The 17,262-nt window shown below is 33.9% G+C and overlaps 1 protein-coding gene and 2 pseudogenes across 1 annotated transcript; all 3 read right to left on the reverse strand.

The window, feature by feature from the left end:
* Nucleotides 1-1,543: 1,543 nt before the first annotated feature.
* Nucleotides 1,544-10,509, reverse strand: LOC110413031 (PHD finger transcription factor). The gene is made up of 11 exons (XM_021423749.1): nt 10,381-10,509; nt 7,406-9,934; nt 7,168-7,297; nt 6,997-7,085; nt 6,191-6,435; nt 5,248-5,334; nt 5,033-5,132; nt 4,180-4,387; nt 3,962-4,097; nt 2,141-2,198; nt 1,544-2,011 (listed from the first exon to the last, which is right to left on the reverse strand). Exons 1-11 carry the CDS (start codon nt 10,483-10,485, stop codon nt 1,865-1,867), a joined length of 3,834 nt encoding a protein of 1,277 aa, XP_021279424.1. The 5' UTR covers nt 10,486-10,509; the 3' UTR covers nt 1,544-1,864.
* Nucleotides 10,510-12,454: 1,945 nt separating this feature from the next.
* Nucleotides 12,455-13,849, reverse strand: LOC110412973 (gibberellin 2-beta-dioxygenase 8-like; annotated as a pseudogene).
* A 550-nt stretch (nt 13,850-14,399) lies between these two features.
* The window catches only part of LOC110412880 (gibberellin 2-beta-dioxygenase 8-like), a 3,689-nt pseudogene continuing 826 nt past the window's right edge, over nt 14,400-17,262 (reverse strand).

Below are 17,262 nucleotides of genomic sequence, written 5' to 3' on the forward strand. Positions count from 1 at the left end.
GTAATTTTTTTGTTATAATTAGATAATTATAGAATTATAATAAAAATAATTGTAAGGGATATCTTCCTTATTTTCATATCTATTCTTTGGAGCAAATTAAGAAACATCTGATTTTGATTGTAAAAAGATAATAATATTTTAATATAATTTAGTCTAATTGCTTAATATATTTATTTTATTGACATAAGCAACATTTGAACCATCCCAACTAACATATTCCACAATAATTTTCTCCTTAACTTAAAATTGGTAAAATTGATCCGAACTTGAAAAATCTATTTGAACTTGATCTAACTCAATCGGACAAATGAAAGGCAATAACTTGAACATAAAACAACTCAATTCTAAATTAATTTAAACTTAAATTAATATTAAAACAATAGTTTAAAATTGATTCGTCTCAAAATGATCCAATCCTTGCCACCTCTACCTTAGTTGAATGGTTAGTTTGATTAAATTAAATTAAAGAGTATAATGATTTAGGGGTAGGAACTTGAAGGGCCTCATTATGGTTTATATTACCATTTCAATACCGCATTTGACATTTATTTCTTTACTTAAGCAAAATTGATGAATTCCATTCATGGAGTTTACATTAGATTAGTTAGGAGTAATAGATTAGAACTGTTTCCCATATACGCTTGGATGATGACCTTGCCATGCATAGACAACACAAAACATAGATACAATAGAACACATTGTTTTCGACAACTTTTCATGTTCTTATTATTCTTATAAATAAAATGCTGTGCAGAAAAGCATTCATTGGACAATTCAGTACCCAAATTAAATTATTTAGGGGTTAAGATAGCAAAGTTTCGATAACATTAACATCATCATTAATGAAGGAGGGAGGAGGGAGGAGGGCTGTCAGGATAAGGACAGAAAGTCATGGGTGAAAATGAATACAACCTCCATTGAACCACAAAAGTAGCTGTCTTTGGACAAAATCCAATAGCAAATACAAAAAACATGTGCCTTATGATCTTATGTTTGCATAATTATTATGGAATTTTTTACCAGAAAGTTGGACCAATTGCTATGAAAAATGGGCATGCCAGGAAACTAGAACCACCTAGCCAAGAGCTACAGAAGTAGCAAGTCTCCTTTTGTCCCAAAGTAGAAATTTGGGAACCTCCTCTGCCTCACTCTCTTCCTCTCTGCCAGGCCTGCTTTCTCTTGCATTCTCCTTCTTCCAAAGAAATGTAAAAGGAGTAACAAACCCAAAGCGGCTCCTAGGGTTGGTCACATTGCCATATCTATCGCTTTAAAGTTTTAATATAAGTTTAATTTCAAAGAAGAAAAAGGTTTATGTCCTACTCTGTCTATCGACTTTCCATTTATTTATTTTTCTCTTGAATGAAAGGTAATAAGTTGTCTTATATTCAGATCACCAAGACAGGAACTTACCATTATTTTACAACATTTGTTTCTTCTTCAGCAGCTATCTTATGGCATTTTAGTTTCCACACAAAAACCAATTAAACAAACATGAAGGAAAGGTAACCTTCACTAATATAAGAGAAGGCAATTGGATATGATATGCTTCTAACTTATACATCCATACAGTTAATAGGGACAAAAGGATACTCAAAATGAGCTCTACATTATTGATCCTAAAAGGTAATGAACTCTACATAATCTCCTAAACTATAACGTTAATAGTCTTCATCCGAGTTTGAGATGTTCTGTCCGACTTATATTCTGTACAGAGGATTTACACATCCATGAAGTAAAATTTGGATGTCCTGCAGCCGGTCTACATGACAGCATCAAAAAACCATAGAGAATAGGTTCTTCCCAAGAGCAGCCTGGAAAATCATTCCCTCGTCTAATTGCAGAATCTGTGCAAACAAAGCAACACTCAGGCAGATATCCTCCTGCGCTTGTAGCACCTAATGGAATCACTACCACTGCATTTTCTTTTCTTATAATTGGTATCTACAGCTGAGCATTCTGGATTGACTTCAGTATCACATGGTTCATGGTCAATTTGAGTTGGTTGGTTTGCCTTTAAATAAGAAGGAGATCAAGTATCTCGTTAGAAGCGAAAGAGAAGTGAGGATCAAAAGCAGATATAAAATGAAAGAATAGGTTAATGATGGAAAAAAATGAAATGCTTCAGAGTCAATAGAAGTACCATTACCACAATATGAACACAGTCTCCTTTATTACTATTCCCCCCACCTGCACCATTCCTGCCAAAAACTTAAAGCTGTTAGTGACTAATCGAGCACCATTGAAGACAGTAAGCTTGAAAAAGGAATAGAAAACCATGCAAATTCAAGAACAAAAAGAGGTTGCTCATGTGATATATAGTGGACTCAAGTAATGCTTAAACCCATATGATTCTAAAGGAGGACGGGAGGATTTTACTGGACTAATTTTCCTTCAACTTTACAAACCTGGCACTGCTCAGAAATAATTAGATTGATAAATAGCTGGTATTATAGTCAGTACAGCCTCATTTCAGATGAGTAAGGATTATATAAATATGATGGAGTATGATTAATTTGGTGCCAGAAAGAATGCAAATTGCAGAGTTTCCAGTCATTCAAATTACAAACAGCTCTAATTCAAGCACTGTGTTCTATCCTAAAGTGATAAAGTCCACTTCATCCTCAAGTTTGGTACAAAAAAAGAAGCCAAAAGAAAACTACATAAAAGTATACAACCTTCCTTTTTATTAATATTAGTGGCTACAGCTCTTCATCATAGTTTCTTTCACAAGCTTAAGCAATAGTAACAATGCTGTTCAATTTTCCCTTCTCTAGATTGAATGGCATTAAAGGCCAAGAGCTATAATTGGTAACATGCCTTATTTTTCTCTGTCCCCTAATATTGATAAGGAATGGTTTGCACACAAGTAGGCCCCATTTGGAGCTGAGGTGAGGTGCAGCTGCGCACCTTTTTCAATCTCACCACAATAAATCTAAACTCTAATCTCATCATTACGGTTACCAATTTCACCGCTATCACTGTTTTCAATCTCACTGGAGCCAATCAAGCCCTTACTGTGGTTAAGATAATAGATATATATTAATTAGATTCTTCTTTTCCAATAAAATGCAATGGGGATGAAAAAGAGTGGGAGAGAGGAAAGTAGGTATGGGAGAAAGAAAAAAGGCAGTTCTAACAAACAATTTCTCTAAGATGAAGGGAAAGAAACAGGAGAATATCCGACTCATTTAAAATATTTTCCAAAAGAGAGATACACCAACTTAGCTCATGGCTTTATACATTAGCATAGATAGTGAGGTTGTCAACAAGTAGGAGTGTAAATGAACACATCTATGCATCTGTGTGTTTGAGTGAAGAGACAAAGGCATCTTCTTTCATACTTTGATCATTTCCAAAAGGATGGTAAGTGATTGAAATAATTCAGGGTTCAAAGAACAACAGCCCATCACTATTACTATCAAACACCATACCCAACTGAAGCATGCCAGTCCAGTTGAATTATAGGTGTTCCTTACCTTACTATCAAGGTATTCTGTGCCAGTTAGTGCTTCACCAGTCTTCCTTTGATTTAGTAGCACATTTATGTAGGCGGACATGGGGCATTCTAAGGTCACCAATTTTCATATTTTATCGAATTTACAATATCATATATATACCATGGATATTTGCTCCATGAGAATTGTCATTTTGTAATCTGTTCTTCTCTAAACACTCTCTCTTTTCCAAGCAACTCAATTACTCAAAGTCAAGGATGATTATCTAACAATAATTTCCTCCCATATAATCACAATTACCTGAATATAATAACTGTAAGATTTCCAAATAGATGATATTTACATAAGATAGCTTTCATCTTTATAACCTGGTTAGAAGTCTAAGCCAGTAGTTATCATGAGTGTGACCATCCTAACAGAAAGAGTGAAATTCGAGTGTTTTTTATTTTTTTCCAATTTCCTTTTTTTTTTTTTGCTAAATAGATTAAGAAAGAGGTGAGACATACTCCACTAGTCCTTGGTCAATAAATCCATTGTCCTCAATTTGTCCTGCTTGAAATACTTCAGAGACTGCACTGGATCCTTCGAGGTCGACATTATCACTGCTTTCAAATGCATCACTGTAAGGTTTGAACTGTGATCCTGCAAAACATGAACGAAAACATGAATGTGATTCAGTGCAGTAATTACTACTTGAACAAGGTGGCCAGGGAATAGGAAGTACCAATTGATAAGTTTGATTCCACTAAAGGTCTCTTAAGTAAAAGCTTCTGGCACATTATGGCACCCTGGAAATCTAAAAATGTATAATCTACATATGTTAGTCTCTCAGAAGGCATCATCTTTGAAAATCCAAATGAAGTAGTCCACGTGTGCAGCACATTAGGAACAGCAGGTAATATCAGCCTCTGTACTCCTAATTCCATGAGTTTCTGAAGAAATCATGCAAGAAACAATAGTGAGAAATTTGTCAGATGCAACATATATTAGTGAATAAATGTGGGATTATATCGAACACCAAAAATGTCATGAAATGCGGGTCCCCCCCCCCCCCCCCCCCCCCCCCCCCCTTTTATTCCCCTGGATTTTTTTTTTTATCTTTTTGAAATATTATCTCCAAAGAATATACATGGAATTAATCTATAGCCATTATATTTCTTTAAAACATGTAGCAACATTAAATATTAGCACCTAATTATCAAAACAGACACTGTGAATTGAAATGTTTTACATATTTTGATGCTATATAAAATGTGAAAGACCACATAATCAACATGTAAAATTTTTTAATTTTGTAATCATATGCTTCATAAAGTTTATAAATGCTACCCTTTATAAATTAATCTTAGTGCTAAATTAAATGGAATTTTTAATATATTTATTAGATCATAATGAAACCACAAGTCATATATCCATTTGAACCTGTTTAAATCTCTAGACCTTAGCCCTCAATTTTACAACTTGACAACTGTTTCAGTTTCTAAAACATTGTTTGGAATCCCCATGCATGTGAAATTAACCAATAGTAAACATAAAGCACCACCAATGAAAGACCCTAGAAACATGATAAAAATTACCTTTTCAAGCTCGTTCATTAAGATTCGACACATTCCAAGTCGCCGATATTGAAACCTGGTACCAATTAAAGGTATTTCGGCCACCTTTTCTCCATGGACCCTTGAATAGGCAAGTAGCAATTAAAACTACGATTATCAACAAAGCATGCATACAAGACAGCCTAACTAAGAACTGTAGTCCTATAGGCTTACTATCATTAATTAGAGAAGCTTACCTAACATTAGCAACAGTAATAAGTTCATCATGTCTTTCCAAAAGTACTGTGTAGAACCCTTGGAAGTTTAGGCGGTTAAGTTCTGAGCTGCAAAATTCAAAATCACAAGGATCAAGCTTGAAGCTATTTCCCTATATTAAACACCCAAAACATGCATAAATCATCACTAATTATACTGAAGTAGCAACAATAGATTATGAAGCTCAAGAATCAGCAGCAGAATATGGCTCAATGGCCTAAATGCATAGACCTTGATAGGCTACTATATGAAATATAAGGAGGAGAAATCCAGGTCATTTAATACTAATTTAAAAATGTAGCCTATTTAAGCCATCAGCTCCAAACAGGTTAAGGCAGATGGTCAGTCAAGACAGTTTGGCCAGATTATCGAAGATAAATCACACAAAGTAGAGAATTCTGCTCTCTGCGATGCAGGCTTTGACAGCATGCATTGCCTACAGTACTGCTGCTAGAAGTTTGCTAAAATGCAATGCCAGGAGGCTCAACACTAAGCAATATTTCAGACACAAATCTAAATCACAAGTTATGCCACATCAAAATGTGACTTGCCTACAGTTCTGCTGCCAGGAGTTTTTAAATCTACACTACTCCCCACATAAAGTGACCAGAATATATGAATTACAATGCTTCAACATGAACTAACAAGCATGCCAAAAGATATAAAATTCAAACCAATCCTCAAATCAAGAGGTAACATCAGAAAGAAAATCAGAGTAACATGCTTTAGGAACTGCAATAGTGGCATTCACCAAAACATTTAATATGGTTTCCATTTGTTCCTCAAATCATTTAAATAGCAAAAACCATGATACTTGCAAATGAATCCAGAGTTTACAGCTACATTTTTCAGAATAGTAAAAAGCAAAACACCTAATATATATTAAAGTTATCAAGATGACATCAGAAAACAAGAATTACCCACCTTCTACTGAAAATAATATCTGCAACAAGATCTCTGCCGGTGTGAGGTTCTTTGACAGGCTCAAAACACTCATGCATCACATCAAGCGCAATGCTAAGCTTGCTGTAATTCTCAATCATGGCTTCGTTATCTGAAGCATCAAGATCATGAGTATCCGACGGCGTGGTTTTAATTAGTGTCCATGTTAGATTGTCCCTTCCAACAGGAATTGGCCTCCCTAAAAGCTCATAAAGGCCCACAAATATCTGCAGCAAAGCCACCACCATAAGCAACATTTCAAGATGTACTATCAACGGCATGATATTACATTGCTCATGCACTACAAACTTTTAAGGTATGCTGCTGCCTTAAGAAATGAGTATCATATAACATTTACGATATAAATCCTACCAATTTTTCTCAATGACTAGCACAATGAAGGCAAAAGTTGACTGTTAATCTCACCCACATGAGATTCAACTGGATATAAATAATTTTTGCAAAAAGATTCTCTAAATTGCAGAAACATCTCCCCATGAACAATCATGCCCATCACTTGATCAAATCGTAAGAACTTTTACTGTAAAAGCCAGTTCTCTGCCACTGCTTACTAGGTTTGCACTACTTGAATTCTAAATATGACATATAAAAAGGGCTAAAAGTGGTCAAAAGAGAAATGAAAATTTTACTAGCTTCTCATTGTGAAGCACTCAAATATTTAAGAAAGTGGATAGAGAAACTATTTATGCCCAAAGAAAAAGGGCAGGAAAAGTCAGCTACTAGTTGATGCACAGTTCAAATTACAAAAATAAGCTGATTGGATGTACCTTTTCACACCTTTTGCTGCAAAACCAATTTTCTTTTGCACATATTTCCAACATATTTGCCCTTCTATTGCCTATGCATACAACGTGATCTGCACCAAATGCATGAAAACTGCATAAGAAACTATCCAAATGTGCTTTTAACCTGTCAGCGAGTGGAGAAAAGCAACCTACATTTATGCTCACACTGAGCACAAGTGAGAGTTCTGTCATCCACAAAATCTGCACCATCTTCTTTAGGCTTGCTTTGACCACAAATTCCACAACAACATGATGGACAGAACCAGTCACCATCCGGAACACTCTATGACAGAAAATTCCAACAGAAGAAATCAAAGATCTGTAGGTTTTAAAAAATGGAATAGAAGTAGATCTCAATAGGAATGAACTGATAATGAAACAAAAGAGATACCTCTAAACCAAGGCAACTTTTATGGAATGAGGATGGACATTGATCACATAAAATTAGTTCGCCCCCATAATGACAAACAGAACAAATGCAGTCATTTTTGTCTTGTCGCCAACTGCCCTTCAACTGGCGATTCCGCTTTTTTCCAAACTTCTTCATCTTATTATTATGTATCATTTGTAGCTGGCAATCTAACAGAGACCTACCATCTTCTAAGAAGATGTTGGCAGCTGGTCTGTGGCTACTGCTGCCAGCATGTGCTACAAAGCCACCAAGAGTGTACACCTTGTCACAACAACTGCACTTAACTCCATCACGAGTTATCCGCCCTTCAACTTTCAACCTCTGCTCCTTCCTCCAGTAATGCACTTTTGACCTTGGCAAAACAACATTGTTATCTATCAACCAAGACAGCACAGTTCGTGGATTCTGGTGCGCTGGACTAGGGGTTACTACCTGCTGCACTCTTTTGGTTGATCGTAGCACACGGTTATGTTGACTACCTTTGAGATTCTCTCTTAATTTCATCAATGCCACAGGTGTCTTTCCACCTTTCAATCTTGAGATGCTAGTGTTTACAACAGGTGAGTTGGCTGGCCTTTTGTCTAAGCAAGACACAGGATACAGTGAACTATCCTTTCTCTTCCTTTTGGGTTTTCGAGTTCTTTGACCTACTCTACTTAGCCCAACAAGATTTCTCTTCTCCAATTTCAAATAAGACTCTCTGGAGAAATTTTCCAATTCAGCATTTGATTGCATTGAGCTTCTCTGGATACCTATATAAGATAGTGCAGAAGAACGCTTCTCACTTGCTAGCTGACTATCAGCCTCCTCAATGACATTAATTTTCTCCAGAGGTCTAGAAGGAGAAGCATCAGTTTGAGATACTCCACCTCCTTTTATACACATTTTGCAGGCTGCTCGAAGTGAAAAGTATATCCTTCCACTTGGTGAAGTGTAGCACAAGTAGCGCTTTCCATTGCTGCTTGCATAGTGAAATGCCCAACCCAGCCATGAGAGATGCTTTTTAGCCTTTAGGGTCATATCACTTCTCTTGGAATGGCACTTGTGAGTCTCATCCAGTCCAGCCTTAGACCAGTCCAAAACAGCTTGAGGGCAATATTCTGGTTCAACAACATGTACATCTTTCATGGTTGGTTCAACAACAGATAAATCTTTGGTGTTTGAACAAATAAGTTTCCCGGATTGTTTCATCAAATCTAAACAGAGCTTATAAAGAGAGTAATAACAATCCCCAGTAGGTGAGATGTATCGCACTCTGACTGCATGTTTGTCTTGCTTAGACTCAACTATCCATCCCTGATATAGAAGATGCTTCCTAACATCAGTTCTCAGAGCATTCGCATGTTTCTTACCAGAAAGAGCATATTTGGTAATGGCATCAGGGCATGACTCAGCTTTAGAAACAAGGTCTGCGCCAGCAGTCATCCAAGTCTCAGTTTCATCGAGTCTTGAATTTCTGGCCCTCCTTTTGGCCATATCTAAATTGGTTCCGGAAAAGCCTTCATTGCTAGTATTAGAACTGATGCAGGAAATTCCATCTGCAACAGAGGGTGAGACCGACAAAGCCTCAGGTAAAACACAGACTGCTGTGTCAAGACAGAATCCATTTGATTCAGTCAAAAGATTGGTATCATCCTTTGAGATACACATCAACTGACCTATGTCAGATTTCTCTTGAATTGATTCAACAGTAGCTGGGTTTGGACTCGTCATAGTATTGTTAATTGGATTCTCAACTGGTACGAGAGCAAAAGTGTCAGCTAAATCTGCATCAGAACACATATTAACATCTGCAGCTGGTATAACAGGCTCCAGTTGTAACTTGGATTCTGGCTGGGAGGACCCAGAAAGGCCTGATACCCTGATAAAATGATTCACAGTGATTTCATGGTTATCTTTTATAACCTCCAGCACCAATTCTTTCCACAAAGCTTCACAAGAAGATGTCCACTCTCTAAGATTTTGAAAACCCTCTTTCTCCCGTAAATCATACCAAATTTGCTTCACAGAAACAGAAATGTACCACTCCTGCTCGTATTGTTCAATTAGCTCAAGAAACAACCAAGTCCCACGTCGGAGCCACTCCTCTTCCAAGTCATCCCAATCTTGAGTAATCCGCAAGTTTCCAATTTCAGCAATCATTTCATCACCCAAATCAGGGAAGAAAACTCTCCTCTTCTCCAAACCATCTTCATAGTCAAAAATCACACCTTCCCACCAAGAGTCCATAAAATATACATCCACGCAGAGTCCGTAGTAAAGACTCCATTTGCTAATCTCTATTTTAGGTGGCAATGGCCTTATAGACCCACGATAGTTACATTGATTTCCACAGGGACAACCAATGCCATCTACTACAGGTGAAGGAACACCCACAATGTCAATAAAATTATCTGAACCATCGTCAACGAGAATATGATCATACTTGACGTGACACCCTCGCTTGTCCCATGAAATAACAGTTCCTTGATGCCATGAACCCTGAAACCCCTCTTCCAAACTCCTCACCTACAAAATTCCAACATTTTTATGCACGGAACTAAAACTTCAAATGCATCAGATATTCATACTTTAAACAGTAAGTGATCAAGCAAGGGCTCTCAAAATTTTGAAAAAAACCTTATAAGTTAACATTGCATGGCTACCAAACAGACCCCAAACCAGGTATATAAGAATGTTACTAATGAGATAAAGAATTAAACAACACAATGTAGCTCTAATCACACAGATTAATAGCATTGGAAAGTTTCGGCTATAAACAAAAACCAAATTAGAAGGTATATCCCAGTTCCAAAAAAAAAAAAGTTCCCACATTAAAGAAAACTCAATGAGACACCAAAGAAATCACAACCCAGGATTTGAACCCCTCCAAAAAAAGAAACGAAACCCCCAAAGAAAAAACATATAATTGAAGAAAACTCATTCAAAACCAGAATGGGCATTAACCACATTACCTCAACTTTGTCATTAACATCAAGAATCTTATTTTCACACATTCTCCGACGTTTCTTTTTCCTCAAAACAGAGCCTTTGTCTTCTAAAACACCAACCACCGCCATTGGAGACCTCCCTGCCCAAAAAGAGAAAACTTGATACCCTCCTAACTGAAGTACGTATCAACCAATGCCAAGAGAGTTATAGAGAAAGAGAGAGAAAAACAATAAAGGGTAAAAGAAGGATAACGAAAATCGCATTTAAAATAACAGCTTTCTTCTCTCTCACATTTAGTTTCCCTTTCTCCATCCGATTCTTTCTCACCAAGAAACAGCCATATATACTCTACTATTCTCTCCATGTATCCTAATAAAACCAAACCTTCTTGTGCATGCAATATCATCCGTCCATCAACTCAGGACCCATCCGGAACGGCTGTGATTTGTTTTTCTCCTGTTTCACGTTTGTGCAGAAACGAAGATGTCGTCCGTCGTGTCATCAATATATGAAATTAATTTTGAAAAAATTGTTTTGATTCTCTACGTTCGTGTGCTAAATAAGGGTGGGGCCTTTTAAAAAGCGTGGTGATTATCATTATGAATTGATTTTCAGTCTGATGGCAAACGGGACCGTGAAAAGAATTCTTTAAGTATAATTATCAAATATCTTAACTTAATGTTAATAGTTCACTCCACCTAATTTATTTAAGGCAATGGGAAATCTCCGTATACTTATATATATATATATATTGTTAAACTACAAATTTAATTACCTAAATAATTAATGTGATGATTTTATAATATTAAATCCTTTAGGCACCTTTTGTCTTCGATATATACATACACATATATATTTGGGTTTTCAGAGTTTCCATTGCTTTTTCCAATGGGAAAGAGGGGTTGTTTATCGTGTGATTATAGTCTTTTTAGAGACTATTTGTTTGTTTATGTAGCATGCATAGCTTACCATGCAAACACAAGAGGAATTGTGTGACTACAAAAAAAAGCATATTCCGAATTAAAATGGATAGAGTAGTGCTGGTGGTCATCTTTCTTTCACTTCTTGTGTGAGTCTAGAAGTTGAATGTCTTTCTCTTTATTCAATCCAAATTCTGAGGGAAAGTAAGAAGAATCCAAATTTATTAATGGTGGTTATTTTATGTATTAACCACATGAATTTTGACTGAAATTTCTCATTCTTCAGTTAATATATATATATATATCCCTTTAAATTTTCAAGTAAGTTATAGTAAGCAATATATTGGAGGTAGTTCCCGAATTCTAGGGGGTTTATTTTACTCTTTCCATGTTGACATAGATATCATTTAGGTAAAGCTTTTTATATATATATATATATATATATATTTTAAAAAAATTTGATTAAACATATTTATAATTGACACTCACAAAAAATAATTAATCTTTTTGAAATGTCAATCTTTTGATTCTGCAATTGTAAAAAATAAATAAACGAAAATGAATTAGAAAGATTGAGTAAATCGTTATTTGATTATTTATTATTATTATTTATAAAATCCACTCAAAAAAACATCTGGGTAAAAAAAATTGTCTGATTATCTTTATTTGTTTCAGCCATCATCACAAATGAAATCATTAAGCCGATAAAAACTTAATTATAATTCTATTTATGACTAGACCTTCAAAACCAATTATGAATCCAAAGACTCAATATCTTTCTGTCCTTGTGCTCGAAATTCATTTTTTAAAATCTCAATCTTTCAATTATGCGAATAGAAAAAGTAAATAAATAGAAATAAATTAAAATTTTGATTAAACTATTATTTAATTATTTATAAAAGTTACTTAGTAACAAAAACATCTGATAAAAGAAGAAGAAAGATGTCTGATTATTGATATTTGTTTCAGCCATCATCATAAAATGAAATCATTAAGCCAAGGCTTAATTATAATCCTATTTACTAAGCTTGAAACCTTCAAGCCAACTACGAATCCCAGGACTCAATATCTTTCAATCTTTACGCTAGAAATTCATTGTAACTGAAAAGCTATACGTAGAGCTTCAACCATCATCACAAAATGGAATCATTAAGCCAATAGAGGCTTAATTATAATCCTATTTACTAAGCTTCAAACCTTCAAGCCCCACTATGAATCCCAAGGATTCAATATTTTTTTGTCCTTGTGCTCGAAATTCATAGTAAGTGAAAGGCTTGCACTTAGAGCTTCGGATAACACAGTCAAAATCTGGAAACACAAAGTGATTTACCGAGATTCGATCTTCTTGCTTGTACTCCCTCACTCTATGCTTCGCACTGACGTACCTGTCATCGCTTGTAGCCTAAACCGAATCAACAAATTAGTAAAAAGTAACATAAACCATGTAAAAAAGTAACTGTATTCGCACTTAGTCATAACTCGTCGGTTTTAACTATTATGTTTTGATCATGGAAAATAATTAAAGGTTAGAAAATGATATTAGAAAAGTGCATGAGAGCTTAAACAGACCTTCATCATGTCACCAAGATTGATGAGCAAGGTGTCGACAACGGGTTTCACCGGAAACCATTTGTTCTCCTTGTAAACTTCTAATCCTCCAATTTGATCTTGGCTCAAAATTGAAAAAAGAGAGCCGTCTCTATGCGGTCCTGCACCCCAAGCTTACTTACCTTTCGAAATTTGAGGGTATCGATGAGCACGAATAAATGCAGTTGATTCTGATAAATATGATTCGGATTGCCTTGGATCTAGATTGAGGTTTTCCGCCATAACTTGGAAGATAGCTCTAGCAATTCTAGCGAGATGTTTTCCATATTCTTCCACTAGATGTCTAGTGAAACCACAAAGAATAGAGATCTTGTTAAATTTAGAATGAAAACCAAAGAAATACAATAATCCAGACACACACACACACATCTGTTGAATACAAGTTTAGCGTAGTGACCAAGCAGGCTTACTTCATGTTTTTAATGTCAATTTATGTGAATATAATAGATTATTCTCAAAATATTTAAAATAGTTATTAAAAAAAGGATCTAGAAGAAGGAATAGAAGACGCACATTTATAACTGTTGTACCTGAAAGGGTCAAGCAAGGAATCTTGAGTTTGGAACTGTGAGAGTTGAGTGACAGGAAAATTGATGACTTCTGCCCAACAATTGAACATATCCTGCGAACTTATCACCGCAGCCCCTGATGAGCTAAGGAATACAGTTCCCCAAACGTAAGATAGGGGACTGCATATAACGGCCTGTTTATGGTCAAATGGAAGGGAGAAAAGCTTTCTGGCTTGGTCCTGGATTTGGCTTAGAAGTGTTGACGGCACCCCATCGTTAACCAAACGAAAGAGACCCCAATTTTCACAGGCCTCATCAAGCTTCTCCAGGCATTGAAGGTCTATGACAGGGATAGGATCCAAATCTTCGATGTGTTCGATGGGTTCATCAGGGTCAATGTTCTGGGTTAGATTGCTATGTGGCTTAAAGAGAGGAGGGTACGATTCTATGTTCATTTCAAAAACATAAATGTTTTTTGTTCTTTACTTTGTATCTTTGCAGCTATATATATATATTTTATAACTGGGGGAGGGGGAGTTGCAGCTTTATATGATTATGGTTTGGTGTCGAAAAAGCTACTTTTAGAGTAGTACACTATCGTCTATGATAAGCACCAGCATGTTATGCTACATACAAACGAAACATAATACATAACTTTGGAACATTAGTAGACATTGAGTAATTATAGTAACAGTTCTTTTTTTCAGAATATAATATTATTTGGTCCGAATTCGGATTGTTTAGTTATTAAAACAGGATCTGAAATATATAATAATTGTATGAATTTTTATTTTTTATAAATAATCTAATAAATGATCAAAAAAAATGAAAATCTAGAAAAATTATCCTATACTAAGACAAACCCCCTTGAATTTATCATAAATAGAGCTGCTCCACAACAAAAGTTATCACAACTAATGTTGAACAAAAAAAAAAGGAAACAAAAAAAAACTGATTAACTGGTTCAGTCATCAGATTAGCTAAAATGATTAACCCAACATATGCTTAAATATCCCTATTAAGTTTAAAACGTTCAAGGCCAACCTTATATCCCAGTGTCTCTATTTCCGTCTGTCCTTGTGCGTGAAAATCTTTGTAAGTAAAAGGCTTATAATTAGAGCTTTGTATGGTACAGTCAAGATCCGGGAACACAAAATAGTTTATTGAGATTCGATCCACCTGCTTGTTCACCCTTACTCTGTGCTTTACACTCACATATTCATCATTGCTTATAGCCTGAAACAAAATATTATCAGCAAATTAAGCTATAAACATAACGACGTAACATTTTAATCATAATTTGGTGTGTGTGATCTTAAATTAAGAACTTGGTCTTAATTTGCCACTAGTCTGCACTGAATCAAAGTATTACAATGAAGTAGCTGGATGGAAGTACCCAAAGGGAAAAGAGAGATTATTAGGGTTTAGATGTACCTGCATCATATCTCCAAGATTGATAATCAGGGTGTTGGCAATGGGTTTAACAGGGAACCATCTGTTTTCTCTGAAAACCTCTAGTCCTCCAAGTTGATCTTGGTTCAATATTGAAAGAATTGAGCTGTCTGTATGGACCCCGACTCCCCAAGCTTGGTTGCCTTCAGAAATTCTTGGGTACCGATGAACGCGAATGAATCCAGTTGCTTCTGATAAATAAGATTTTGATAGTCACGGATCAAGATTGAGGCTTTTAGCCATAGCTTCGAATAAAGTTCTAGCAAGTCTAGCCTGGTGCCTTCCATAGTCATCCAATAAATATCTAGTGCAACGATAAAAAGTTATGGTTAAATATCTAAATAAATCTCTAAATTATATCAACAAAGTCAATTTAATATATATAATTTTTTTATAATATGTCTCTTAATTTTTATTTTGGATCAAATAAACTTCTCTCATTAATTATCAATTAACTTTTGTTAGTCAACGTTACTGTCATATTAACGTGTCACTTTAATAAAATTAATATTATGTGACAAATGACATGACATAAAAAATTACTGACTTCAAATTGAGTTTTTTTCCTTTCAAATGTTCAAAAATTATTAATTAAGGATTTAAAATAAAAAATTAAAAAAAAAACTAATTGTTTCAATTCTGTAACTAATTACCATCCATCATTTCTAACAAAAAAAACTTAATCCAATTTTTTCAATTTGATTGAAGCCATTATTGCTCAATTAAAAGTTGGTGTAAAAATATTCAAAAATACACAAAAACAATTTTGAAAAGAAAAAGAGTAAAGGTAGACACACAACATTTATTATATTGAAACTAACAAAGATACGTAATGTTGATCCATAATAAAATAAAATAAAATCCTTCTTTTCTTTTTTTTAGAATTTGTAAAGAAAATCTAATACTTTTTTCTTCTCAAGAATCTATAAAGAAAATTTAATAATGTTGAATTTTATTTATTAACAACAATAAATTCTCTCTCTACATCTAATTTTGAAAATTCAAGACTACTCAAAGAATTATTTTTAAAAAAAGAATAGAAATTGCATATAAAGAGAAAACATTCTGACTATCAAGTACATTGGGTTTAAGGAATATTGAAGAAAGTAAAGACTTTTTTTTTTGTTCGAAAGGATGATTTCAATTAAGAACATGGTAATCAAAACAATGACAAATAGTTTTTTTTAATTTTTTGGTTTACATCATAATTAATAATTTTTGAATATTTAGCTGAAAAAACAATCCAATACCTAGTCAGTAATTTTTTTAGTAACGCCATCTATTACATGACATTAATGTTATCAAAATAACACATCAATATGTTATATGAAAAATTATATACCATAAAAAATTATAGATTGTAGTATTGAATAATAGAAGTTAATTAAAAATTAGTATTAGGGACTTATTTTGTCTAAAAAAAATTTAAACATTTAATTAAACATAATAAAAATTAAAAATTAAATTAATTTTGTTGATATAATTAAGAGACTTATTACCGTATTTAATCTAGATTTATTTTATTCAAAGAAATAGAGAAAAATGCATTCCTCTTAGGGTGCCTCAGATTCATTACAGAACACATACAAATCATTGTCAATTATCTAGATTTCGAATGCAAAAGTAAAAAACCTTACATTTTGCTTTAATTTATTATAAGAGAGAACTTATTAGCCTGAACCTAGTTCTTCGAGCCAAATTCATTATTTTTTCTTTGTCACGTGACTCACCTAAGCTAAGTTTTGCTTAATTAGCGACTAATCACGTTGATGCTTGATCCAAGGAGCCGTCCATTTGTGAAATAAACATGTGCAACCTAGCTAGCGAGTTACCCACCTATAATTATTATACCTCTCATCATCAACAGTACAGTTGACGTGGAAATCCAAAAAAAGCTATGCTTGAAATGATACAGTCAACTACAATAATTGGCCTAGCTTTCCAGAACAGATGCACCATTATTTCTTGCAACAGTGAATTAGTATAGTTAAAAACTGTTTATCCCCAATTTACCATTTCTATTAAGATTAATTTATTTTGACGTAAAATATATTTTTAGAATTTATATTTATGTAAAAAATGTAAAATTTATTTTAAATATAAAATATTTTACAGGTTAATAGAAAAAATATTCGTTGATTACCTAAAATGTTTTATACTCTTGTGAGGATAAGATATTTTTTGGAAAACTAGAAAAATACTCTGATACTAAGTTTAATAGTATAAGTTTAATGAATATTAATATTTAATTAAAAATATAAAAAAATATTAATATTTAACTTAAAAATATTAAAAATATTAATATTTAACTAAAAACCTTTTTACTTAAAATATTAATATTTAAATTATTTAAGATTATTAAAATATTAAAAAATATTTTTTAATGAAATCATTCAATACAATAAAAATTTTTATT

This window comes from Theobroma umbraticum, unplaced genomic scaffold (assembly GCF_002168275.2).
Source record: "Theobroma umbraticum cultivar Fairchild unplaced genomic scaffold, ASM216827v3 scaffold_95.0, whole genome shotgun sequence".
In the NCBI taxonomy this organism is placed as follows: Eukaryota; Viridiplantae; Streptophyta; class Magnoliopsida; order Malvales; family Malvaceae; genus Theobroma; species Theobroma umbraticum.